The sequence below is a fragment of the Monomorium pharaonis genome, chromosome 1 (genome assembly GCF_013373865.1).
Source record: "Monomorium pharaonis isolate MP-MQ-018 chromosome 1, ASM1337386v2, whole genome shotgun sequence".
Classification (NCBI taxonomy): domain Eukaryota; kingdom Metazoa; phylum Arthropoda; class Insecta; order Hymenoptera; family Formicidae; genus Monomorium; species Monomorium pharaonis.
This window is the reverse complement of record NC_050467.1, coordinates 8,909,345-8,937,277: the sequence shown is the minus strand read 5'-3', so window position 1 is coordinate 8,937,277 and position 27,933 is coordinate 8,909,345. Positions and strand designations below refer to the sequence as shown.

At 35.8% G+C, this 27,933-nt stretch overlaps 1 protein-coding gene across 2 annotated transcripts in view; it reads right to left on the bottom strand.

The window, feature by feature from the left end:
* Window positions 1-27,933, bottom strand: part of LOC105836804 (proteasome activator complex subunit 4B) — a 165,073-nt gene that overhangs the window by 98,460 nt on the left and 38,680 nt on the right. For both annotated transcript variants that reach the window (XM_036292035.1, XM_012681093.3), the window contains 5 exons: window positions 18,593-18,758; window positions 18,110-18,508; window positions 16,662-16,810; window positions 16,090-16,409; window positions 416-1,415 (listed from right to left, as the gene is read on the bottom strand). In XM_036292035.1, the coding sequence (XP_036147928.1) occupies window positions 416-1,415; window positions 16,090-16,409; window positions 16,662-16,810; window positions 18,110-18,508; window positions 18,593-18,758 (2,034 nt within the window). The remainder of the gene's footprint in view (window positions 1-415; window positions 1,416-16,089; window positions 16,410-16,661; window positions 16,811-18,109; window positions 18,509-18,592; window positions 18,759-27,933) is intronic.

The following is a 27,933-nucleotide window of genomic DNA, read 5'->3' as shown; positions in this document are numbered from 1 at the left end:
ATACATATATCTTGTATATTCAAAAACTTTTTTAATTGTTAATAAATAACGACTACTTTTACATTTTTTGCCTCGAATAAATATCTACTTTTACGTTTTGCCAAAATTTATGAATGCGAACATAATGTCTAAGATCAAAATTTAAAAAAATTTCTTAACAATCGAGGCTTAAAAGTACTTCATTCATTTATTCTAAAATATTTAAGCACATTTGAATGTTAAAAAAAATTTTCTAACAAACACTAATAACATTATGTTCCAGTGTATTAAAGTAATTTGAAATGTCATTTCATTAAAATATCTTTTTATTTAGAAATAATATGTAAGAATTCTCAGCCTATTTCTCGCTTCTAATGTCAAAAATTTAATACAGCAAGAGATCAAGAGCCTTAAAATAAAAATTATACACACTGACCTACTAAATGCACTAGTATCTTTGCAGTATCTAATAAGCTTGTCAATTTGAGTTGGCAAATATCTCGAGAATATTCGTTGCATAGCAGCAATTTCTTCTTTTTCGGGAATATACCACTTGATGTAGAAATTATCAAGATTCACATTTTGACCCCATTCCCTAACATAAGGATAATCAGGATCATTGTAATCTCTATTTTTGGATCTATTATAATGCCACGGAGTGATCGTTGACAATGATGACAAAATTCTTTTCAACAAATGACAGGCCAGTTTGTTGCCGTCTATCGATCTTAGGAGTAGAACACGATCGAGAACTTTAAGTATCATGTCCATATGCGGTAGTAAATTGTTGCCGGGTGTATCAACAATCGCGGACAGTACAAGCATAGCGTGCAGAAGACGATGGTCCAGGTTCTCTTCCCTCAAGACATCCTCCTCGCTTACTAACGACAGTATGGTCTGCACAAGCGTAGGCAGCAGCGAGCACAAGGTATCGCGACCATTGACGTGGGAAAAGCTGTTGTATACGATTGCCGCCAGCTGGCCGGCGACTCTCGTCTCCAAAATCCGTTCCGTCATGAATGTGCGCAATTTGTGCAAAGCGTTTTTGAAAATTGCATCGCTGATCTCCCGTAGGAGACTCGAGCACACATCAGAGAGTGCGACTTCTGCAATTGACTCTAGTTTGCTTTTCAAGTTGTCGCCGTGGTTCTCTAATCGCACGTTCTCCGACGAGCTGGACTCAATAAACATAAACACACGGTCCAAAAACTGCAATACAAAGTCTTCAAAGCGCGATGTCGCTTCGCAAACTATCCTCTCTTCCTCGGTTGTAATAGCTGTCGATCTGGAGGAGTCCACGATAGGAATCAGTGTGGCATAAACGGAAATAAGCCGAAATGTAGCAAAAGTTTTTCCGACATCATTCGGGTCAATTCCAGGTAACAACGAGAATAGTAACGGCACCACATGCATCGGTCCTTCCGAATAAGCATAATCTGCGAAAAAAAAAGAGAAATAATGTTATAATGCAGAAAATGTATGCATAATAAAAAAATGGTTACATATATAAACTATTTTAGATAGATTCGTAGTATAATTAAAGCACATTAACCCATTAACCTTTCGAGGCCACACTGGGTGGTTATCACTCATCGCTTAAATTCAACACATTATATCTTTCCGATTTAAGAAAAAATAATACTAGTAACGCCTTTTAATGGTAATTCAAAGTTTTATCTATGCTCTTGTACTATACTGTAACTGAAAGTCGCGTTGGTTTGTTTTTGGCAGTCGTCCAAAGACAAGGTAGGGTGGTAGCCACCTTATGTGTAACCTCTGTGTAAGTTTTTTGTTTTTTAGTGGTTCGAATTTTTGTGTTTTTTGTGGTCTAAAAGATGTAATAGCGTTTTCTACTGAGAAAACTAGTACAACACTGGTGTGCACTGACAAGGGGACCTCACGGGTCATGGGTCATCAATTTTTTTCATACTTATAGGATTTGAAGATCAGTACCCGGATTTCCTAAAGCAGTACGATGCGCTTTTCAAAAATACTTGAGAAAATCGATTTTGAAGATTACCGATATCTGTAAGTACAAAAAATTTTGACCTATCGTCAGAGGCGCTCGTAGTCGAGCGCGCAGAGCTTTAGTTTCGTAAGCGCGGAGTCGCTAGTTTGATTCTCGCTCTGGCCTCAACTTTTTTTTTTTAATAAGTCGAAGGAATTTTTAAAAAATCCTATATCTTAACATTTATCAAATTGAAATGCTAATTAATTATTAAATATTTATTCGTTATTTTTTAAATAAAAATTAACATCTTTTTATTTTTAATCATCACTTGCTTAAAAATGCGAATATTTATAATAAATTAAAATTTGGTACAAAAATGGAAAACGTCTTATTGTTAAATGCAAAAATAATATGTATAAATAATATTGTTCAATTATTTTATCGCTTACATTTTACGCTGTATCTTTAACACGTTAGTTGGAGTTTATAAGTCGAATTTATTGTGAGTCGATCCTGGTCGATCCCCATTCTCTCGCATCTAGTTGTGAACAAAGAATAGCCTTGCGAAAAGTAGAAAAAGTATGGGTTCCGAGAGAGCAGATGCTGTGCTATTTGCATTTTACCGTTAGCTTTCAAAGCGGTAAAAACTGTGTTGAGGTGCGGTCAGTTTAATTTGTTAAAATTATAGAATAACACAGTTATCATGTCAGACGTGAAGTCAGACGTGAACCTGGTCCTTCAATTGTACGAGAAGAGGCACTTATAGAAAAGAACAAAATCTATGCGAAGACAAAAGTTAAGTTTAAAAAGTACTATTATTTATTACGAGCAGCTTCTTGCACAAGATTGCCTTATCACAGAAGAATCTTTAATGTTTTCCACCAATTTTTGTACCAAATTTTAATTTATTATAAATATTCGCATTTTTGCAAGCAAGTGATGATTAAAAATAAAAAAATGTTAATTTTACTTTAAAAAATAACAAATAAATATTTAATAATTAATTAGCGTTTTAATTTGATAAATGTTAAGATATAGGATTTTAAAAAAACTCCATTGACTTATTTAAAAAAAAGTTGAGGCCAGAGCGAGAATCGAACCAGCGACTCCGCGCTTACAAAACTAGAGCTCTGTGCGCTCGGCTATGAGCGGCTCTAACGATAGGTCAAAATTTTCTGTACTTACAGATATCGGAAATTGTCAAAGTCAATTTTCTCGAGTATTTTTGAGAAGCGCATTGTACTGCTTTAGGAAATTGATGTCCGGGTACTGATCTTCAAATCCTATAAGTATGAAAAAAATCGATGACCCATGATCCGTAAGGTCTTCTTGTGAGTGCAATTTTATTGTTCCACTGTAAAAAATCAGTTCACATATTTTCAGTGTTTAATGTTCTACTGATAAAATTGATGCAAAAAAATTGCACCGAGTGCTTTTGCTCCACCGTCTTTCGAGACGGTAAAAGGTGCAAGTGCAAATTAAATAAATGTTATGTTCATGCTTTAAGATATTACATTAAAGTATATGTTATTACATTATTTTAGTAAACTTTATAACAATGAAATTGTTTAATTTATAAACCTGTCTAATGATGTGTTCCACTGAACCACACTAAACCTGCACTATTATTGCGCTAGTGGAGTTTTCATCGAAATCTACCGCAGCGTTGGTGCTGCACCAGTTTTCCCAGTAGAAAACGCTATAAAAGTATGATATAATACAGATTCTTATGCCTGGAATTTTTTAAAAATCTTTATGTTAATTTATTCTTCAAAAATATGCAGTATAATGGTCTATAATTTACGGCAGCGACCATATAAGATATTTCACAAAATGATGGACGTAATGATTTCAACGATGTTAATTCGGATGTCAAGAAAAATCATATTCGAAGAATCATATTCAAGCGATTCAGAGCAATCTGTGGACGGTAAAAATGGACAGTGATCTTGAAAATATAACGTTAGATTAACGCATTCTAACATTGCGTGCACGCGGTAAACCGCAATCTATTTTGCAAGGAAAACATGGTTTTGCGTGGCATACAAAAAAATGACGCTCAAGTAAATACTCGTAACATGACTTTTCTATGAAAATACCTGTTTTTCAGTATACTAAAATACTCCATGTTCAGCATGCAAAATAAATACTCTTTTTAAAAAAATGGTCAAAAACATTTTTTTCCTTGAAGTACAAGATTTGAACAATAAAAGTCTAAATTTTTATCTAAAAATATTAAAAATTGAAAAAGTTATGATTTATTTTGTAAAAACTTATTTTTTCTAATATTGGAAGATTCAAAAATTTTTTTAGGTACTAACGGTTTTAAATTTTTGCTTAAATAATATCAGAATACATTTTCCAAACATTCAAGTTTATCCATAAATTTTTTTGTTATCATATCTTTGATAATTTCATAAATGCAGCATTTTAAAAATGAGGATGGGTGGTAACCACCCAGTGTGACCTCGAAGGGTTGAGAGATGATGATGATGATGATGATGATACACTTTATTATGCCCAAGCAAAAGCTGAAGGGCAAATGATAAAATAAGTACAGACATAAGTTATAATAATTAGAGAACAACAACGGTATAAAGATGCTAAAAATACAAGAGAATCAGTTGAAGCGCGAATCAGCACATGCATAGTGAAAGCTAGGGAACAGAGCTATTAAGAATAGTAACAGTATTTAAGTAAAAGTAGAGCAAATATAAGGAAGCTTACGTTACTAGATTTATATACAAGATTCGCAGAAAGATAAACACTAAAGTATACATGAACCTAAGTTTAAATGGTGGATAATGAGATAGATGAGGTGAGAATAGGGGGACGATGACATCATGGGGAGCGAGAGACATGAAAGAACAGCTCAGGGTTGATAGAAGAACTAACAGCACTGAGTGTAAGATTTGTAGTAGAGGCTAAGTAGAAATGTAGAATAAAAGAACAGGTGATGATGAGATGAGACATGGAAGATGAAAAACTGATGAAGTGAAAAACATATAGAGTGAAAACTTTGAAAAACTTTTGAAAAACTATGAAAAACTTTGAAGCCAAATAAAAATAGCTTAGAGATAAGATAAGACTAAATCATGATTCTGCATTGTATTGTATGCATGCATCTATTCTTAAGTACTAAAATCAAGTATTCGAGTAAAAAGCAATATAGTACGACTATTCGACGGTAATCACAGGCTCAGACTCATTCAAGAACGTGCGAAGGAGAACCTTAAAGGAATCCAGAGAGGACACGGAGATGATGTGGTCTGGGAGTGAGTGCCAAAAATAAATAGCGGAAAGGCGAAAAGAGTTTCTGTAGGTAATAGTACGATGAGAGGGGATGAGGAAGGTGGAGGACTGGGACGTGGAACGATCAGATCTCCTGACCAGAAGGTCAGGGGGGGGGGGAAAGTTCACTTAGATACGAAGGGGAGGATAAATGCAGAATACGGTAGATCAAACAGCCAAGAAAGTAAAACCTTCTGTTCTTAACAGAAAGCCATCCCAGACTACGTCGGTATGGCGTAATATGCTCATCCCGTCTAAGATTGAAGATAAATCTTGTGACGATACGTCACTAAGTCCCGGGCCGACCATCCGCCCCACCACGGGACTCGGCGTCTACGGACGCCCCCTCCCGAAAGTCTAGTACCCCCGTCGGGAACCGATCCCACTACGCTGCTGGGAGCGCGTGGGGATCGCCCTGACGGGTATAAAAGCCGAGCTCGATCGGGATCGACCACCAGTCCCGTCCTGTCGACTGAGTAGGTCTCCGGACTACTCTGACGCCCGGTTTTCGCCGGCATTCGACTATCCTTGTGTCCGCCGACGGAGCAGGCCACCTGGCCGTTCTGCCGCCCGATTCTCGCCGGCATTCAGCCGTCCTTGTCATCTCCAACGGGGCAGGTTACCTGGCCGCCCTACCCGCCGGTTCTCGCCGGCGCCCCCGGGTCGCGACCGCGTTCTAAGGTGCCGCGCACGAGCGCGCTCCCGTCCGACTGACATCGCTAGGTTAAGTTGTACATTATTGTATATACCCGCGTAGTCTAAGTAGTACATAAGGTAGCATAAGGAATATGTAAGATAAGATAAGCCTTATAATAAAGAGCTAGTACTTTAACATCGGTGTGCGCAAGTTGGTTTCCCCCCTTCTCTCGAATCCTGGTACCCGGCGAGCCTGTCCGAGGCGTTCGGGAAAGGCAAACCGTCACAATCTTATGCAGCAATTGACTAAGCGTTGCAATTTAGTATTAAGTTCGGAGCTTAAGCCATGATATACTAGGCAACAGTAGTCAATATGCGGAAGAATGAGGCTATTAACAAGTTTGATCCTGAGCTTAGTAGAGAGAGCATTTTTATTGAATTTGAGTTTATATAAAGCATGATGAACAGCCTAAGAGATGTGCACAACGTGTTTTCTCCATGAGAGGTTTGAGGTCAATGTGACACCCAAGTTACGAACCTCATTGACGAAAGGTAGTCTGGTCTGGTCGACAATGACAGGTGGTAATAGGTCTAAGTCGATGCCTCTAGAGTATCCCTGGCTGGCAAAAACTATCACTTTAGATTTGGCTAGATTTAGTTTAAGTCCATTTGCTCTCGCATATTCGGAGATAGCAGTTGCATCCTTGGTGATCCGTTCCAGGCCATGAACTATCTCTGCGGGTGAGCAGGAAAGATATATTTGGAGGTCATCGGCGAAGAGCATATGGTTAGAGAATGACAAAACCTTACTTATGTCGTTGACGAAGAGAGAGAACAGTAGTGGGCCAAGAACAGAACCTTGCGGAACGCCTAGAGATGTGGGTAGCTATTCCGAACAAATCCCAGAATCATCCACAACAGCCTGAGTTCTGCCAGTTAGATATGAGAAGAGCCAGGTAAGAACCGTCACAGAGAAACCAAGGCTTTTGAGTTTGGTAAGCAAAAGAAGATGGGGGACGGTGTCAAATGCCTTGTTGAAGTCGAATAAAACCAAAATGGTAGCTAGTCTGTTATCAATACCTAACCTGATATCATCACAGACACGTAGAAGGGCAGATTGGGTGTTGTAACCCAGACGATAGGCGGATTGTCTGTGATCTAGAAAACTGTACTCTTCAATGTAGTCTGTGATTTGTTTGATCACTATTCTTTCCAGAATTTTAGAAATTTCCGGTAGATTTGCAATGGGTCTAGTGTCCGATGGGGATATAGGAGCACGAATCTTCGAGAGCGGGCGAATAAGAGCTCGCTTCCAATCAGACGGGAACACCGAAGAATTTAGTGAGTGGTTAAATAAAGTAGTGAGTGACAAAGCAATGCCGGACCAGGCCATTCGTATAATAGGAAGAGGGATACCATCAAAACCGGACGCGTACGAATGAGGCGGTCGAGAGGCAATAAGTTTGTACACAGCGCTAGGCAAAACAGTGGAAAAAGAGAGCTGAGGTCGACTAGTAGGGTAAGAAATTAGAGTAATGGCTGAGGAAAAATCGTGATAAAACACCGGCGAAGCACTGGAAACAGAAGTATAGTAATTTAGTTCATCGGACTTGAATAAATGAAGAGGAGACACAAAATTAGATTTTGTGAGACCAAGTCAAGCGAGCTCCTTCCAGAGCTTCGCCGAGTCAATGATATTGTTAAGAGAGGTGAAAAGAAATTCAGCCTTGGCACGCTTGATATCGGCATTGAGTTGGTTCCTAAAAAGTCTATACCTAGCAAACCCGAGGAGGCTGCCCAACCGCTTGGCTTGTTTATAGAGTAGATTACGGTATTTTAGACGGGCTTTAAGTTGTACTAAAAGCCATTTGATGGGAGAGCGCTTGGTCACAATCTCACGAGCGGGTGCAAAAACATCCAATGCTTCAAGCAGAGTACCAGACAGGAGTTTGCACAATCGAGAAACATCCACTCCATCGGACAGAGAGTCAAACTCGGACTGAACCTCAGTCACCTTCTCAAGAATAAAACTGAGAAACTTGTCCCTATTGATGTCCCTGAAGCAGCGCCGCACCATGGATCGCGTAATATTTGGTTTGGAATAAAAGGAAAGAGAAAGATGAAGGAGACCGGCTATGAATGGAACAGGGGACTTGGTGAAGGAGAGGATCTTGTCAGGATCATCGATAATTAAAACATCCAACCACGAGTCAGAGATGGAGGTGTGATGCGTAGCCTCCGAGGGAACTATGTGTAGAGATAGACTAGATGCAAGTTCTCGCAAGTAGTTGGCTTCAAAGTTATTCATTAACAGGTTGCAGTTCAAGTCGCCGCCAATGACAATATTCTTATAACGATGAGAGACGGCAGTAAGCTTATCTACGAAGTCGTGAAAAAGGTGGCCTTTAGGTCTTCTGTAGATAGACGCAAATAGTACAGCTTCGCCAAGAGGTAGACAAATTTCAATGATTAGGAATTCAGGGCTGTTTATATCGTTATCATTACCGTTACTACTGGACGCCACAATGACTGTAGCCTTGAGTGACTTGTGTATATAGCATGCAACCCCACCTCCAGCGCGACTCAAGCGGTCATTCCTGATTAGGAAGTATTCATCCATGCCAACCAGGGCATCAGAGACACCCTCATGAAGCCATGTCTCGGATATGGATATTACATGGTGGAAAGCATTGTGGAACTGAAGTCTGATAAGGTCTATGTGGCCACGCAACGAGTTAGCATTGAGTTGAGCGATGTTAAAACAGGAGGATTGAAGGCTAGAAGAGCATGGTTTAACAGAAGAAGACAAGTTCGAAGAAAGATTTAGTCAGACAAGAGAATACAGGTCAGCCTGAGAGGCGATGGGAGTGCTAGGCTTACCATCGGAATGTCGGACATAAATATGCCCGCCGCTAACCCAGACGTAACGGTACAACTTCTCACGAGCCACACGCCTGGTGAGTTTCAGCAGCTCATAGACCTCTTTAGGAAGCAGTTCATTAACATAAATATTGCGATCGGAGTCGGAGTCACCCACCTCCCTCAACATCAGCGTCCACCGCACTCGCTTCGCAGAAATAACCTTGTTACACGGCGGAGGAGGTCAAGGTTACAATTAAAGAGCTGGTTGAATGGGCGTGCAGTGGTCGCGAGGACAACGAAGGATGCGAAGGCGATGCATGGGACGCTACAGGCGGCTGGCGGCGACCAGCAGCCCTAACATCTAAGATGTGACAGGCAAGGTCGGAGACACCGAGCGACTCGAACACATTTCGAACTAATATCGGCGGAGTTGTAGATAAGGAGTCAGGTATGCCCGAAATAATAAGCAAGTTGTCTGTTTGCGAATTAGAAGCATGACTTGATGACCCCCGATCCTGCCTTAAAACACCCACTTCACGCACGAGGTCAGTGCAGCGTTGCTCGAGTGAAGCAATGCGCTGACTGTTACGTTCCACCACGCCCGCAATGTCACTCAGCCGGTCAAGTTTCTCACGCATTTCGCTGTTAGTTATGCGTCGTTCATCAGCCAATGCAGAGAACCGCTCATTGCACTCTCTCAGTTGCTCAACCAGCTGCAGCAACAATGCGTCCGTGGTAGAATTGGTTTCTAATTTCGGCTGCGATCGCGACGGCACAAGTGACTCAGCGAGGGGGCACACAGAATCAGTTGCACAAGCCAAGTCTGACAGTTGCGCAGTCCCCTCTGCAACTGGAGAAGGCGCGCTTAATGACATTGCGAGCGCCTTGCAGCAGGTATCTGCGTACTTATTGACGGAATATGATTTTACACACCCGGAGTGAAACGCTCTCCGACAGTCACACACAATCGATGCGGTAGCAATCTGCTTCTTACACCTGGCGCACGTCGGCTGCATTAGTATGTAGAGAAGTCAGAACAACTATTAAAACTATTAAAAATGTCCGAATAAAGTGACACCACAGTAACACTCACGGTACAACATGAAGGTGGCACACTTAACAGTGTTCGACGATTGTTATAAGTTTTGTACGCACACAGTCAAAATACAGTCAACACTTCACAGTTTATAGCGAGGTTTCAAACTGAACGCCCGTTAGACGCAGGAGTCATGCGGAGATCACGCAGCAAAGATGGTACTCGGGCCACGCAGCGAGACGAAGCACTGTAGAAGAAGACGACTGATGGAGGTAGCGCGTGCGCAAAAGTGAGACAGCCAATGAAGATGGTAAGACAAAAGGAAAGATCCAGAGTCATTCGACGCATCCAATCAAAGAATTGCCAAAATGAGCCAAACAAAAGCCAAGTGGGAGGAGAGAGAGAGAGAGAGAGAGAGAGAGAGAGAGAGAGAGAGAGAGAGAGAGAGAGAGAGAGAGAGAAAGAGAGAGAATCTGATTATCTACCTTCTAGTTAGTCTGTCGGATCCGACTGATTTTCTTTATTCTATGATCAATGTTTCGAATTAAATGTATTCATATGTCTCTTAATCATCAAAAATAGTGATAGCATTAAAGACTTTGAGTTTCTGTTTTTGACTTCTCTAGTCTATTATCTTGTTCATTAATATTTGAATTAATCAAAAAATTTAGTTTATTATCTCGTTTAGTAATAATTATACGTTAAAGAATTTAAGATTCTATTATAACTTATCTTGTTTATTGACTTGTTAATTAACGGTCAAATTATTGAAAAAATTATAATTCTACGTTATCCTTAAAATAATAAAACCAGTGCTTTATTAGATAATTTTGTGATTAATCAGGTCGAAATTGTATTTCTTGTAAAGATAATTTACGTAAAGTAATTGTATAAGAATTCGGTCAAATACTTTACTACGTCTGAGTTTCCCTCTTTATAAATTCTTTAAAAAACCATTCTGTATGTATTGAATTGTATATAATTTGTGATGAATCTGTTGGTCTGTTCTTTTTAGCTGCACTATTACACTGGTGCAATAAGTTAAAGTAAGACAAGTATATTTTTTCTCATTCTAACTTATTGCATCAGTGCAACAGTGCAGCTAGAAAGAACAGACCATGTATAATTATGTGTTGAATTGTATATAATTTGTTGATTGAATTGTACAATATGTTCATGGATAACTTATAATATATTGGTTGATATTTGTATATTTTCGTTCTCTCATTATATTATTGTCAAATTAAGAATTGAATATTCATAATCTAATATTTTCTTTAACTTGTTATAAGTTATAATTTATTGTCATATGAATTGACACATTTTACATATGCTTGTTGACTTAATATTCTATTGATTCTACGTTCTATTTTTTTAATTTGTGAAATGCATTTATTTATGCTTATTTAATGTACTGATTTTTTCACATTAAATGTTTCAAATTATGTCTTAATTTGTCAAATGATTTATTTACATCGTTGATATATTTTCATATGTTTTTGTGATGTCCACGTTATCTTTCTTTATCACAACGTATGTCATTAAAAATCTCTTGTACTAACCTTGGTTAATTTAAGTTCTTTTTAAGCCTGCCAAGTAACTTCGTTAAAAAAATACCAAATTTTGGTTTAAGAAAATTTATTATTCTCATAACTTTTTTTTTGTTCCATTAGTCTTTGACAGTTCATCAAACATTCTTTGAAATTTTATCAATCATTCTTTGATAGTTTATCAAACATTTTTTGGTCCTTCGAACTGGATAGTTAACAGCATTAAAAATGAGGCTTTCTCAAGTGGAAGCTTGTATAAAGCAGCAGCTTGAATTAATCAATCTAATTACTAACGCTTACGATAACCTTCTCAAAGTCGGCAATGAGAATTTAACTTCTCAAAGAATTAATACATGACTCATCGCGCTTTAAGAAAATTGGCATAAGTTTACACTAGTACATGACGCAATTAATATCTCAATGAAAGAATTGGTACTTGATGAAAGAACTCAATTAAAGAGCCACTCATATTTTTCTAAGTCTTTTCTGTTACCCATGAGCATTACTTAACCTCACTGAAACGAATGCATTCTTTACTTAACAATTTGGATCATGAAACTAATACCGAGAAAACAAGTTGCCTCGCCAGACATCTTCAAGCCTTTCATCTTATCATCATAATAACAAATTACCTCGTTTAAATCTCTCTAAATTTAACGGTACACCATCTGACTGGCTAAATTTTAAGGATCAATTTCAATCAATGGTTTTAGAGGACAACTTAACTGCTGTTGAGAAACTCCAATATCTGAAGTCAAGCCTTATTGGCTCCGCTGCACCTTTACTCAAGAACATTGCATTAACTTCGAATAATTTCCAAAAGGCCTGGGATGTTAGTTTCATTTTATGAAAGCGTGCATTAGTAAATGCAGGTCTAAAATCACTGTTCACTCTCAAAAGAATGACAAAAGAATCTGGTCACGAAATGGAACAACTTTACACCAATATCATACAGATCTATCAATTCTTTGAAAATCTAAAACGTCCGGTTTCGACTTGGGACGATATCCTTGTATTTATAGTGGTCCAATGCCTAGACCCTGATTCAGCAAAGGCTTGGGAGCGCCACCTCGGCTCATCCAGAAATCCACATGGAAACAATTCATTGACTTTTTACTTTCTCAACTACGATCCATTCAAGCTTTTGAGAAAACCAAAAATGGAAAACTAACCACTAACCAAAAATCGAATGCCTTCAAAACGCATTATCAAGGGAAAGCTACCAAAGAAACAAACTCAAATAATTCGAATAACTATGCTTGTAATATCTATTTTGGAAAACATATTACAGCAATGTGTTCTCAGTACACCTCCAAAACTCGAAACCAAAAACTTTCACTTATTTCCAAACACAAATTATGCTACAACTGCTTAGCATCCCATCGAGTTTCAAATTGTCGATCGACCAAACGATGTCTTAAATGTGGCAAGAACATCACACTCCATCCATATAAATCCCTCTCAAATGGCTAAAACTAAGAATAATTCCGAAGACTCCGCCAAGACCTCGAATAATACCACAGAAAAGCAATCTGAAGCCCAGGTATTGCATTCTATCACAAACAAGAAGCCCATCCGTCCTACAATTTTGTTAGCTACTGCTCGGGTCAGTCATCGCGTCGGATGGAAACATTACCAAAGCTAGAGCTTTATTAGATCAAGGCTCCGAGATCTCTTTGATTTCCGAGAGATTAGTTCAACGATTAAAATTACCCCAAACTCGTTCCTCTATTCTATTGGTCGGAATTGGTGCACAATAATCCAACAAGACAAGAGGCATGGTCAATTTTAAGATTAAGCCACACTTCCACTCAACTTTTGAGAATTCTATGAACGCTCATATTTTGCCTCGGCTCACCACATCACTACCCTCAGTAGAATTTAATCAAACTGCCTGATCTCATTTAGAGGGGTTACAATTAGCTGATCCTCTATTTTCTTCCCCTGGATCAATCGACATTATTCTTGGCGCCAATGTTTATGGACTTATATTAAACGAAGGTCTCATTAAAGGTCAAAATAATTCACCTATAGCTCAGAGCACTGCTCTTGGTTGGATCATTTCTGGTCCAACTGGATCAGAAGTTTCCCAGAGACAACTGCGGAGTTATCATATCTTAATAAAGAAAGAAATCTACAATCTTATGCAGAAATTTTGAGAAGAGGAGTCCGTTCCAGTAGTTCGTCGCTCTTTATTGTCAGCAGAGGAACAAGATTGAGAATCATTTCATGGCCACATTCAAGAGATCTCAATGGGAGATACATTGTAAGATTGCTTTTCAAGAAATCAACCCAGAAGTTGGGCGACTCAAAAAGAAAAGCAGCCCTCTTATGTAATAAGTTAACTCGGCAACTTACCAACAATGAAAAATATGCTTAAGCATATTCTAAATTCCTAAATGAATACGAACGATTACAACATATGAAACTAATTCTTGAATCCATTTGCTGGACCTTTACATGCCTACTACCTTCCACATCATGGTGTCTGGAGAGAAAGCAGTCTCACTACTAAACTTCGAGTAGTATTTAACGGATCAAGCCCTACTACCTCCGGCTATTCCTTAAATGATCTTCTACACTCTGGAGCTAAATTGCAATCTGACATCTTCGAAGTATTGCTGTAGTTCAGACAATTTCGATTCGTGTTTTCAACCGACATTGAAAAAATGTTCAGGAAAATTCGAGTACATCCAGATGACTGAAAATATCAGCGCATTCTTTATGCGAATCAAAATTATCAACTTAATACGTATGAACTTACTACTGTTACTTACGGCTTGGTCTGTGCTCCTTTCCTAGCACTTCGTGTTATTCAACAACTTGTACAAGATGAAGGAGATCGCTTTCCTCTCGCTGTTACTACTTTAACGAAAGGAAGATACATTGATGACCTCTTTAAAGGCACAGATTCTATTAAAAAAATTCAAGAAATCGTACGACAAGTAAATCAGTTCTGCATGGCGGGCGGTTTCCCGCTTAAGAAGTGGATCAGCAATCAACTGGCAATTCTAAACTCAATTCCCCAAGAGGATCGTTTGAATTCTTCTGAAATACGGATTGACGACCGCTTAATAGTGCACTCCATTGGTCTTTCTTGGCACCCTGCTACGGATAATTTTCGTTTTTGTGTTAAACTCAATTTCTACAGAAAACGTTACTAAAAAAGTTATGCTCTCAAATATAGCAAAGGTTTTCGACCGACTCGGATTTCTGTCACCTGTCATTATTATTGCTAAAATCCTAGTTCAAGAATTATGGACAATAAAAGTTGATTGGGATGACTCTTTACCCCCCTCCACTGTAAGAAAATGGACCGAATTTCTTGAGTTATAGAAAAATGCCTCAGCTTAATTTTCCCAGATGGTTGAGCATGAGTTCGTCATATCTCTTAGAGATTCATGGTTTTTGTGACGCTTCGTCGCACGCATTTGTCGCAGTCGTTTACAGTCGATCAATTATTTCTAACGAGCAGAGTTCTATTCAATTTGTATATTCAAAAACAAAAGTTGCTTCTATTAAGAGGCTGACGATACCTCGCTTAGAACTATCCGGAGCTGTTCTCTTGACGAAATTAATCTCACAAGTACTTCAAGTTTTTAATAAGAAAGACAAAAGTTTATTTATGGACGGTTTGAGGGCTCAAATTAATCGTATTCTCATATCCTTTCAAATGCAATATGACGTTGTTAAAAAATTCAATATGGCGGTCAATACGGCGTCCATATACCCCATGAAATGTCAAGCCTCGTCCGAAAAATGGCCACGCCCAAAATTTAACGCAACAAAAAGAAATGTTTGAGAGCTCAAATTAATCGTATTCTCATGTACTTTCGTATGCAACGTGGCCTTCGCATCGAATTTCTTTATACTAGATTTCCTTTAAAATTATTATTTGAATTTAAAGTTTTAAAATTCAAACCGTTAGACCGATTTGCGTCGTGATATTCTGCAGTATTACAGGCGAGTAGGAAGGTAAAATGTCATACTTATATTGAAGACAGTCTCAACCCTGTAAAGTTGACGCAAAGTAAACGCGGCAAATGCAGATTCTTCCGATCATTTTGAAACTTAAATATGTCATACTAGGGAAATCATAGATTTTTGCTACAAAAAATGAGGATAGTACCTCATCTGAATCCCCCCTTCAAAATTCAAAAGTTTTGACTATTTTTGGGAACCCGTATTTTTTGAAAAAAAAATTCCGTAATTTTTTTATAACTTTGTGGGATTAAAACCCATAATTTTTTTATATCAAAATCGGTTCAACTGTTTTCAAGAAAAAAATTTTTTTCAATTTTTCTTCTTTTCTCCATAACGTCCATAAAAATTATTTTTCAGATATAATACGTGAAGAAATTTAATCTCACACCAATGCAAACTTTTTGTGAAAATCTCAATCAAATCCGTGCGACGGCAGCACACACATGCTTATCTTGCTATGCCCTTTTAGAATTTTCTTATACATAATTTCTATATAATTTTATAGCTTTTTGGGAAATTTCTCAGATTTTTAAATTATGAATTTGTATACTTTTCCTAAACGTTAAGAAAGTCTACATCGTTTATAAAATTTATATATATATATAAATTTTAAAAAATTCTAAGATTTTTAAGACTTTTCTAACAATTTTCTATAAAGAAAACAAAATTTAAGAAATTTTTAGGTATATTCTTTCAAAAATTTTTGAACTTAAAAAATTCTAAAAAATGTAATAAAATACAATAAGAATTCTTTTAACCAGATATTTCTATCAAACGCACAGTTAAAAGCAGTTCCACACCTTTGTTTATATTTCTGGAGCCTTGCACCATGGGTCTAGCGACAGATGCCATACAAATCATCGAAGCCGTAAGTTTATGCGGTTCGGTCAAGGAATCAAACGTAGATTGCATTCTTTCCAACATGTCCGGTATGACCAAACTCGGCCTCATAGTAGCTAGATATTGTAAAGCTTGACAAGCATCGTTTATACAAAATTTGTTGAACATAGCCGTCATAGCTACTGGCAATATATTCATAACAAAAGCATCGACGTCGGAATTGTTTAATTTGTTTTTATCAGGAATTGGAGTTTCCCACGATGGTTTAGCGTATCTCTCTCTGAAATATCATACAAATATTGTACTCTTATAGTATTAATATTCTAACATGTACACGTATAAAAATATATATTTATATTGTCCACTTTAGAAATGTATAATATACTTAATTATTTAATTAATCAATACTAATTATTAATTATATGATTAATAATAATTATTAATCACATGCTTAATATAATTATAATTTAAAAGAGATTTTAAAAAAAGAAACAGTAAAGATAAAACAACAAAAGAAATATTAAATGTTTACCTGTGTAAGCGTGTAATAAAATAATATGGAAGTTTAACAAGAAGTTCTTTTAATTTTTTCATCCATCGTCCAAAATTTGCTGGATAAAAATACGTTTCTATGGTTTTCAAAAATTTTTCAAAATATATTTGCGTACTCGAGTCATTTCCCTGAAAAGCTATGTGTAATATGTGCGTATATTTGTGTGTGTGTATTTTACACCCACATACATAACATGTGCAGTAAAGAAAATTCGATTAATACACTAATAACAAAAAATTTAATAGAAGTATAATTAAATACAAGTTGTAAATGTTTCAGCTTAATATTACAATAACAATGTACACAAAAAAACAATTCTTTAACAATAAAATTCTTAGCAATAAAAATTTTTAAATTAAAATTTTCATAAATTAAAGGAAAAATTCCATTAGAATATACATTTTACTGTCCAAATTGAAAAAATCTAAAAGACCCCGCATAAAACATATGAAAAATGGGTCTCGGTGAATTTGGCTAAAACTTCGTAGATTTGTAGTTTATGTGATCCTGATGAAAAGTTCTCATGGCCCCAACTCGATTTATGAAGCCGTTTAAGCTTCGGAGGTCGTCAAAGGTGTAAAATAGCTATATAGGTAATTGCCACCGCCATTGTGTAGGCAACCATCGAATTATTCCTTCCCTTATCTTTTTTTCACGCGCGCGCGCGCGCACACACACGCACGCGCACACGCACGCGAACACACACACACACGCACGCACGCACGCACGCACGCACACGCACACACATATGCATAAACGGCTCTTTTCAAAGCCACATGATGTGCAAAAATTCCGATCGCGCAACTTCCCCGTAGTGTACATCAGGTAACGCTAATGCCGATGGTAAAAGTGACATTCCGATTCTTGTAATTCGGAAGATTTAATTGGCTTTGACATAACAGTGAATTTTTGCTCGTAGAAAAAGATGCAAATCACGTAAAATAAAGCAAAATGTAAAATAACGGAAACTAATAAGAAAAGAGAAAATAAGGGTAAAAGGGGAGAAAGAAAAAAGAGGAGAGGGGAGGGAGAAAGAAGCGAGAGAGGATAGAAAGTAAAAAAGAGAGTACAGAAGAGATAAGGGAAGAAATAATTCACATATGGTTGCCTACACAGTGGCGGCGGCAATCACCTATTTTACACCTTTAACGATCTCCGAAGCTAAAACGGCTTCATGAATTGAGTTGGGGCTATGAGAACTTTTCATCAGGATCACATAAATTACAAATCTACGAAGTTTCAGCCAACTTTACCGAGATCCATTTTCCATATGTTTTGTGCGGGGTTCTTTATTTTAAAGGTAAAAGTTGATACTTTCATGTAACAAAATTTAAAGAAAAAATTTTTTTAAATCTCTAATATATTAAGCAATAGTGTATATTTTTTATCATTAATATTTACATTGATAATTATATGCATAATCTTACCAAAGTCGCTACTACCCACATTGCAATCGATGACATTTCTACTTTATGATTAAGGTTGTTCATGGTCTGTTTGTATGTTACTGGCAGATTTAGGCACCTTATAAATATAGTAAACATAAAGGGCACATGTGGCTCCCAATCAATATACCCAATATTAAAAATTGCTAATTTTGCCATTAAACACATCATATCATTTTCCCACTGTGGACTATTGTGGCATACCTTCCACATAGTCATAAACTCATCAAACCACAAGCAATGTCCAATGGGATAGTGCTCAGGGGGCAGTTGCAACGGTAGAAAACATTTTAAAATCTGAAGGCTTGTGCACATTGTTAATTCATCAAGAGGACACAGCTTTGGTCTTAATTCGTCTAATATTTCTTGCGTAGCGTTCAACTGTTATAATAATGTTATAAGATACAAAATTAGTCATGTGCCGAGACTAGAATTTTTCTTTTTTTAAAAAAGAACTATTCTTACAGAGAAATAAGTTTTTACGGAATAGATCACACAGTGCAATGTGGTTTTTAACCACAAGAGATGGCGATGTATCCCAATTGAATTGCGTCGCAAACAATGTGCCATAATCTCATACAAAGGTCTCCATGGAAGTTCTAATTCATCCGGACTAATTAATTTCTTTTTCCTAGAATAAAAAATGGACATTACATCAACCGTTGTGTCGAATATTCCATTCCATAAGAAAACAAAAAATTTACAGCAAAACATCTGTTTATTTCAATTACATTTTGACCACACTTCCGTTCTTAAATACAGACAAACATGATGTAAATTGATATGGCACGTTGTTAATCATTATGTCAATTGCTTCTGTCTAAACAGATATCAAGTCATATCCATTCTTACATTTTTGCCAAAATGGAGCTCATTCTCTCATGGAATAGATTTTCTTATCACAACTTACTCATTAAAATATTACAAATCGGTTTTTTAGCAAAGAGGATCACTACACCAATAATACTGAACAATTAATGGTTTTCTTTTTTTTTTTTAGAAAATATTAAAATAAGATTTTTTAATTTGCAATTTAATTGATATTTTTTCAATCTAATTTTCTTACAAATTATGGTGATTGTGGCGTAGAATTACACATCTGCTCTGTGAACCACAGATTTAGGTTCAAATCCTTTCAGAACACATCAGATTTTTAATTAATCTTGAAAGGCAATGGTAAACTACCAAGAATATATATTATAAAACTATTTGCCAAAATCACTTTACACATATGTTCTCAAAATTACACTAAAAAAAAACTGAAATTGCATCAGAGTTCCAAGGGACTAAGACTATGTGTATTAAAGTCTAGCAAAGGAGTAAAAATTGCATGAGGTTATTTGCATAAAAACTTGGAGCTACATATGTCAAACCTAAAAACTCTACAAATTATGTTAAGCTTAAGAATCAGTATATTAAAAAAGAAACATCATCTTGACAACTTTAAAAAATCAAACTTTATATTTTTAGGTTTAATTGTGTAATATTGCAAAAGATTAGAATTTGAAAAATTTTGATTAAAAAAATATCTATAGTAATTTTTTGCGTTTTTCTCAAAATTATATTTTTTAGGTTGGTCATCAAAAAATCTCGAAAACTATTTATTCTATTTAATCTATTTTATGTGCAGATTATCTCCATAATATTTTCTCCAATGTAGCGTATGTGTTTTTTCAATATCTTAATTATTTAATTTTTTTAGATAAGTTAAAATTACTTTTTTTGATAAAAAAAAATTTCAAACTGCTGCCATTTCTAGATTTATTATAATTTTCAAAAAACCGTACGCTATATTAAAGATAATACTGTGTGTACCACTTGTACCAAGTATATAAATATGAAACCGGAATTTTTGTATAGAAAATACACATTTATTGTGTAAAAATGATAAAAAATATTTTATTCAAAGTATTGCCCATCGCTAGCTATACATTTTTCCCATCTCTCTGACAATTTGTGGATGCCACGGCAAAAAAACTGTTCCTCTTTTGACGCAAACCAGTTATCGAGCCATTTTCGTACATTTTCGTAAAATGTGAAGCGCTGCTCAGCAAGTGCGTGTTCCATCGATACGAATAAGTAATAATCGGATGGAGCCAAGTCTGGTGAGTAAGCCGCATGCAAAAGTATTTCCCAACCAAACGCCTCAATCGTTTCCTTGACCGGTTTTCCTGTGTGTGATGGTGCATTATCATAAAGCAAAATCACTTTGTGTTGCCTTTTTTGATATTCTGGTCGTTTTTCACGCAAAGCTTGATTCAAATCGATCATTTGTTGTCGTTTAGTATTAACGGTTTCGCCAGGTTTTAGCAGCTCATAATAGATCACATCCTTCTGATCTCACCAAACACAGAGCATTGTCTTCCGTCCATAGCGATTTGGCCTTGCAGTCGATGTCGATGGTTTGCCTGGAGTTACCCATGATCTTTTACGCTTAGGATTCTCAAAATATATCTACTTTTCATCACCAGTCACAATTCGATAAAGAAATGACTTTCTTTTGTACCTGACGATCAGCATTTCGCAAGTGGTTTTTCGATTTTCCTGCTGTCTTTCATTCAGTTCATGTGGAACCCATTTTCCCATCTTCTGGATCTTGCACATGGCTTTCAAACGTATGGAGACGGCTTCTCACATTTAATTGATCCGCGAGTTGTTGCGTTTGAGCGTCATCCTCATCCAACAATGTTTGTAATTCGCTGTCTTCAAACTTTTTCGGTGGTCTTCCACGTTCTTGGTTTCTCACATCAAAATCACCACTTTTGAATTTTTTAAACCACTCAAAGCACTGTGATTTATCAAGAGCATGCTCACCATAAGCTTCGACAAGCATTCGATGCAATTCTGCAGTTTTCTTCAAATGGTAACAGAAAATCAATGCTGTCCGCAATAGTTTCCAGGCACAATATTCGACATGTTCAACGCTATTAAAAACTATGCTGTTGTATAAAACTTGTATTGTTGTGAGTTGAAAATCTTTATCAAATGTCAGGACAAAAAATAACATCAATGACGCAATTTGACGGTAACTACATTGATAGCTAACGCCATATATGAGCAAATTCCGGTTTCACATTTATAGACCTGGTAAATCTTTAACTTAAAAAAAATTTGATTTTTAACATTTCCGTTCTTCCTGAGCAAGACAGTCAACAACTGCCGTTTTTAAAACAAGTTTTTACAAGTATAAAGTAACACATTTTAGAATTAAAAAGGTTTGTGACATTAAATCACATGCCATCACGGTCCTCGCGCTACGACAATATGCACAAAGGATAATTTTTCGCGCTAGTGAAAACGGTCGGGAGATGCAGGAATTCTAATTACATTTCTTTTTCTATTTTGCGCGTCGGGCACTTCACTGGGCGAAAACACCGAGGAACACCGCACAGGACTAGGAATTCGGCCTTGGCGGAGCAGCGGAAAATAAAGGACAGAGCCGTGGCATAGGACAATTATCGCAGGGGCAAGGGACCCCAGCGGGAGCCACGGGGCAAGCAGCACGGCAAAAAACTAGACGAGGCGTCACAGCGGAAAGGCTGACGAGGCCAGTAACAGCGGAGGAGCCTTCAGCTATAACCAGCTTCCCGTATCGGCACCGGGAAGATGAGACTATCCGGAAGGCCGCCTGCAAGGAAAGAAAATCAAGGGCCTCACGATCGAAGGACACCTCGCGAAATTGGGTCGCACGCACGCACGCACACATATAGATATATGTAGAGTATTCCAGATTTAATCATTTTTATTTTACAGAGTAAAAAAGGATAAAATTTTTAACTAAAAATTTAAAATTTCCTGTACCAATTTTGACTTAGATTATTTACTGAATTATTAATAATTAACATTGGTCAATCAGACGGCAGGCGGCTAGAGTATGCAAAAGCGTAGCGTGCCATCCGGGCTCCACTGTCTCCACGCGCTACACATTCCCATTATAAAAATTTTATTTTAACTTTTTATAGTAATAAATAATTAAATAAAGAAATAAAGAAATAAATAAACTAATAAATAAATAAGTAAAAATAAATACAATTAAAATTATTTTAATTTCTTATTATTTTTAATTTATTAATTATTTATTTTTGTACTTGTACTTAGTCAATTACTTAAATTATTTATTTAAACCAATTACTTAATTCTCATAGTTAACTTAAGAACGACAGGCAAAATTAATTACAAAAAGTTTGTAATACATAGATATAAAAAATTGTTCGTAAAAAATATTAAAATAAATGGTTTACAATTGTAAAGTTTATTCCGTGCTCCTATTGAGGTTGATAGGGTGTTTTCAAGGGTGCACCAAATCCTTTACAACTCCAACAACAACTCTGGCTTACAATATAATACAGAACAGTACATACTGTTGTGAGTGCATCACACTCACATACGGCATGTTGCAAGCGATAGAAGATGTCAAATGACACCTCGCACGCGGACATCGCCCGGCCTACATACTGGGTGTCGCACCGGGAAATGCACCCGGTTGCTTAAGACTTAACACCCAAAATCATCTGATTTTGGGGTGGAATCCGCGTAGCCAGCAATTGCTGGCTAAGCAAATACACTGTCCAAAGGCCAGTGACCGCGGAAGTACCTTCCCCGGTCATACGCCCAAAAACGGTGTATATAAACACCGAGGTACAGACAACGAGCGGGCTTTGCTACACAGTATACAGCGACGAACGTATGTCGCTCACTCTTTTATATTTGTCACGGGTATCAACGAATTACGTCATTGTAACTCAGTGTAATCAAGATATTAAATATATATATATTGATATACGACACACGGTTACAATCTCTCAAGAAACCTGACCCGAGGAGTAACAACAGCGATCCCAAAATACCTGTAACCCTTTATCCATATAAGGACCACAACAATACGATCTTGTACTCCTTGCCATCACATAATACAATACAATAATATATCTTTTACCATTTAAATACCTATGCGGCCTGGCTATTGGGCAACCTTGCATACTTACACCACTCTCTCCTCCACGGCCCCTCTAATTCCCCTCTCCCTTTCTAAACCTCAGCCCGCTTTCCTCTTACTTCACTTACTCATTTCCCCTTTTTATTCGTTCTCCCCTCCTCTCTCCATTTCTTTCTCCCCTCATTCCAGTTCCATTTCTTGCCCTCCACCTAAATCTCTCTATTTGTAATCTCCACCCTTCTTCTCTTAGCCATCTTCTTCCTCATCGTCTCCACTATCCTCATAGAGCTTATACTAATGGAGGAGCCTTGATCTGTTGTAACGCGCGCGAGGAGAATCAACAGAGAGGTGGATATATTCTATCTCTTTTCTTGTGAGAACAGGTCCGTAACTATCCAATCTGAGACCTGATTCTCGAATTCATACGAAAAAAATTGCTTACAACGATAACACTGTGCATTCATCAAGTGGTACATAATTTAAGATCTAAAAAATGCATACCGATTAATAAATGCACAGTATTACTTTCGTATGTAAAAATTTTTTGTATAAATTGTAAAAAAGTTTCTTCGATTCATTCATTAAAACTTTTTTGTATAATTAAAGAGAAATCTATAATAATAAAACACAAAAAGATAAAAATAAGACATGCAGATATGCAAGATAAAAAATCGTTAAAACATTACGTGCTAGGCCTATTCTATTAGAAGTAACACATGTACCTATATTGGAAGACCAAACACAAGTACGAGTGAATCGGCACATATGGACCTAAAAATTGATTGGCTCATGAGAACAATAAAAGAAATAAAAAACAAGACTATATGTAAGAAGGAAATTAAAGTGATGATAAAGAAAATTATCCAGCATGAGTTAAAGAATATCAAAAAAGAGCTAAAAGAAGTAAGAAGGATGCTGTCCACTGGACCTAAGACTTTCATCAAGAGGAGCACAGAAAAGTTATAAAAAAATAGTTTAAAAAAAAGAATAAAATGTTATAATTGTTAAACCTAAGGTTCAACAAGAAAATGTTGATACGACTATGTTAACAAAAAAGAAAGTAGATATACAGAATATGGAAATGGGAGTAACAAAGATAAGGAAAGGAAACAAGTACAGTCATCCTGGAATGTGAGACTGGAGAAGAAATGGTAAAATTGAAAACTACAGTGCAAAGCAAACTGGGTGATGACTTTAAAGTTATTAAGCCACTATAGATGAAGCCGAAAGTAAAAATTGTTTATACTAAAGAAGAAGAATGGAACCTGAAGAATTGATTCAATCAAAAATCAGAATAAACTTAGAATACAAGAAGAAAGTAATATGAAAATAATGAAAAGATTAAAAACTCAATCTATAGAAGGGATTAAACAGAAGGCGCCATAATTAAACTAGATAAAAAAACACATGAATTAATGTTGAGCCAAGGAAAGATAAATATAGGATGGAAAAAAATCCTGTATTTAATCGTATTAGTTTCAAGAGATGCTGGGACTATCACCATTTTGCAAAATACTCTACGCGAAATGTGGCGTGTCATAAATATGTAGGTAATAATAAATCAAACGAGTATACAACAAATAAGAAAAAATGTATAAATTGTATGTACAAAAACCAAACATACAACCTAAAGATAAAAGATAACCATGATATATTGAGTCCGGAATGTTCGACGTTCAAGAGGGTTCTGCAAGAGAAGAGAAGAACCGGTTAGAAGAATACAAATAGAATCAAGAGACACGGTAGTGGCTCGCGCCAAGTGAAAGCGCAGCGCGAGCCCGACCGTGTTTAGCAATTACAGAAGGAAGAGGAACTGATACTGTATGCGCAAAGTTTGATAGCGAATAAAGATAAAGTACAATCAAGTTACAAAGAGATTCATCCATCAGTTATAGCATTGCCCAAAACGAGGCTAACGTCTAAAATAGAAGATAGTCAGATAAATATGCCAGGATACAGCGTAGTTCCATGTAATGCTAAAAATCGGAACACGGGAAGAGTTATTTTAGATGTAAGAAACAACATAAAATATGAAATACTTTTAATAAAAAAAAAAATACATATACATAATTGCTAGTGTATAGTAATAAAAATACGAAATAATGTGTATAAAAGAGTAGTAATAGTAATATATCACTCACCGATTGCGTCGGAAAGAAATTTTGTAAAATTTTTAGAAGACATAGTGGAGTTGTTTGTAGTGAAAAAAGCATGTATAATGGTAGGCGATTTTAATATAGACTTTATGCGGGATTCGTTTTACACAAGGAAATTGAAAACAACAATGTTAAGTTTAGGTATAAAGCAGTTAGTTAATAAGTCGACAAAAATTATGAAGGAGCCAGACAATTAGAGTTTTTACGAACAATGAGATAAAAGTTAATGTATATCATAAAAATTAAATTAGAATCAAGTAAATTGATGGATAAATATAAGGTATTTAAAGTTAGAGATTATAGTAAATTTTATATGAATAAATTCCTTGGATTATTAGAAGGGAAGATAATGCAAGGACAAGATCTATCTGTAAATGCAAGGGCAGAAAGATTAATTTATTAACATAGTAGATACATTAAATATAGTAGTTCCTAAGAAAACATTTAAAATTCCAAATATATCGTATAGGAAAAAATAATTTTTGAATGATATAGAAGCAGCGTCAGAAAGAGATGATGCATATCGTGGTGCCGTGTTTACAGGTGCAGAACAGGACTAGTTAAAATATAAATGTATTTTTTATTACATAAAACATTAATTTTTACAATTCACTCGTTATTCCCTCCTCAGTTTTTTTTTATTAGATAAATTACTAGCAATTTGCTCTAAATACCTTGCATCTACCAATTCAAAATCTTCTGTAATGTTTTCAATAACATAAATAACTCTTTGCCTTGACTGCCTCCTTTCGCCTTCTGTAGATTTTACTATATTATTAATACTTTTTATGTAAAATAAATTAAATTTATCTGCTATATTGCATCCGTTAATATTATCTAACGTTTCAAAATTTATATTTTCCGTAACTTTTTGTTCTATTGGCTCGCTTTTAATTACCTGTTTTAAAGTTTTCCACATTCACGCCGAATTATTCTTGTTTTGATCTATCATGTTTTTATTGTATTGCTTCTTTTTAATTTTAATAACTTAATTATTTTATTTCTTTGAACTTTATGTAATAAAAAAATAAAGTTCAAAGAAATAAAATAATTAAGTTATTAAAATTAAAAAGAAGCAATACAATAAAAACATGATAGATCAAAACAAGAATAATTCGGCGTGAATGTGGAAAACTTTAAAATAGGTAATTAAAAGCGAGCCAATAGAACAAAAAGTTATGAAAAATATAAATTTTGAAACATTAGATAATATTAACGGATGCAATATAGCAGATAAATTTAATTTATTTTACATAAAAAGTATTAATAATATAGTAAAATCTACAAAAGGCGAAAGGAGGCAGTCAAGGCAAAGAGTTATTTATGTTATTGAAAACATTATAGAAGATTTTGAATTGGTAGATGCAAGGTATTTAGAGCAAATTGCTAGTAATTTATCTAATAAAAAAAAAACTGAGGAGGGAATAACGAGTGAATTGTAAAAATCAATGTTTTATGTAATAAAAAATAAATTTATAGGTGTAATTAATAATTCTCTGAAGAAAGGTGAATGTCCAGATGGGTGGAAAACGTCAACGATTATACCAATACCAAAAGTAGCTAAACCAAAGAAAGCTAGTGAATATAGACTATTAACATCTTTCCGACTTATGAAAGTGTTAGAACTTATAGTTAAGAAACAGATAAAAATATATTTAGAGAAAAACAATATTGTTCCAGAATATCAATCGGGATTTAGGAAACAACATTCATGCGATTCACACAATCATGGACAAATAAAAATTAATAATCGACAAGAGCGAAATAATAAGAATAATATTTATGGATCTAAAGCGAGCATTTGATAAATAAAAAAAGATTACTTAAAAAATTTATTGGTAATTCTTCCGAACCACAGCTTTACTCCCAAATAAGCTGAAATTCTTTGTAGTGGCTTCTTATGGTTGAAAAGTAATGTAAATTACAATTTTTAGTTGAGATATCCAAAAAAAGTTATAAACAAAAAAGATTAAAAAATGTACCATTGTTTTCGGATTAAAATGGAATGAAATTTGTGAAAAGTTGTAAAATTATGTGGTATAGAGAACGCGCGAAGCCCCTTACCCGTCCATGCGTTCTCTATAACACAAACTTCACGACTTTTCATGCAAAACGTGATTTTTATGAACATGTAGTTTTGGAAAATAACATGTAATTCATAAAACTTCTTGTATTTATTACTTTCTAATAAACAATAAGCAATGGCTAAAATCTTTTATACATTACTCAGGGTCATGATCTTGACAACATATGTCAAGGTCAAAGTCATTGAGGCTGGGTCCCCTATTCGGTATTTTTATCATAAATTATGACTTAACTGACTTAATGTTTTTCTGACTTAAGGTTTTTCTCAACAAAGTACGCATGGCACTTCTACACACTTCTATTCAGGGCACTCCTACCGACGAGGTGAGTGTGAGAGAGAGACCGAAGGTCCCCACTTCAACCCCCCCCCCCGCGCGCGCGCGCGTGTGTATGTGTACCCCTGGGGAAGATGAATTTCATTCCACATTAATCAGAAAAAAATAGTACATTTTTAAATCTTTTTTGTTTAAAACTTTTTTTGGGACTTTCCCCGACTAAAAATTGTTATTTACATTACTTTCTAAGCATAAGAAGCTATTACAAAAAATTTCAGCGCATTTGAAAGTAAAGCTGTGGTTCGAAAAAATTACCAATTTATTATATACATAAACGACATAGTTAACCCGTTG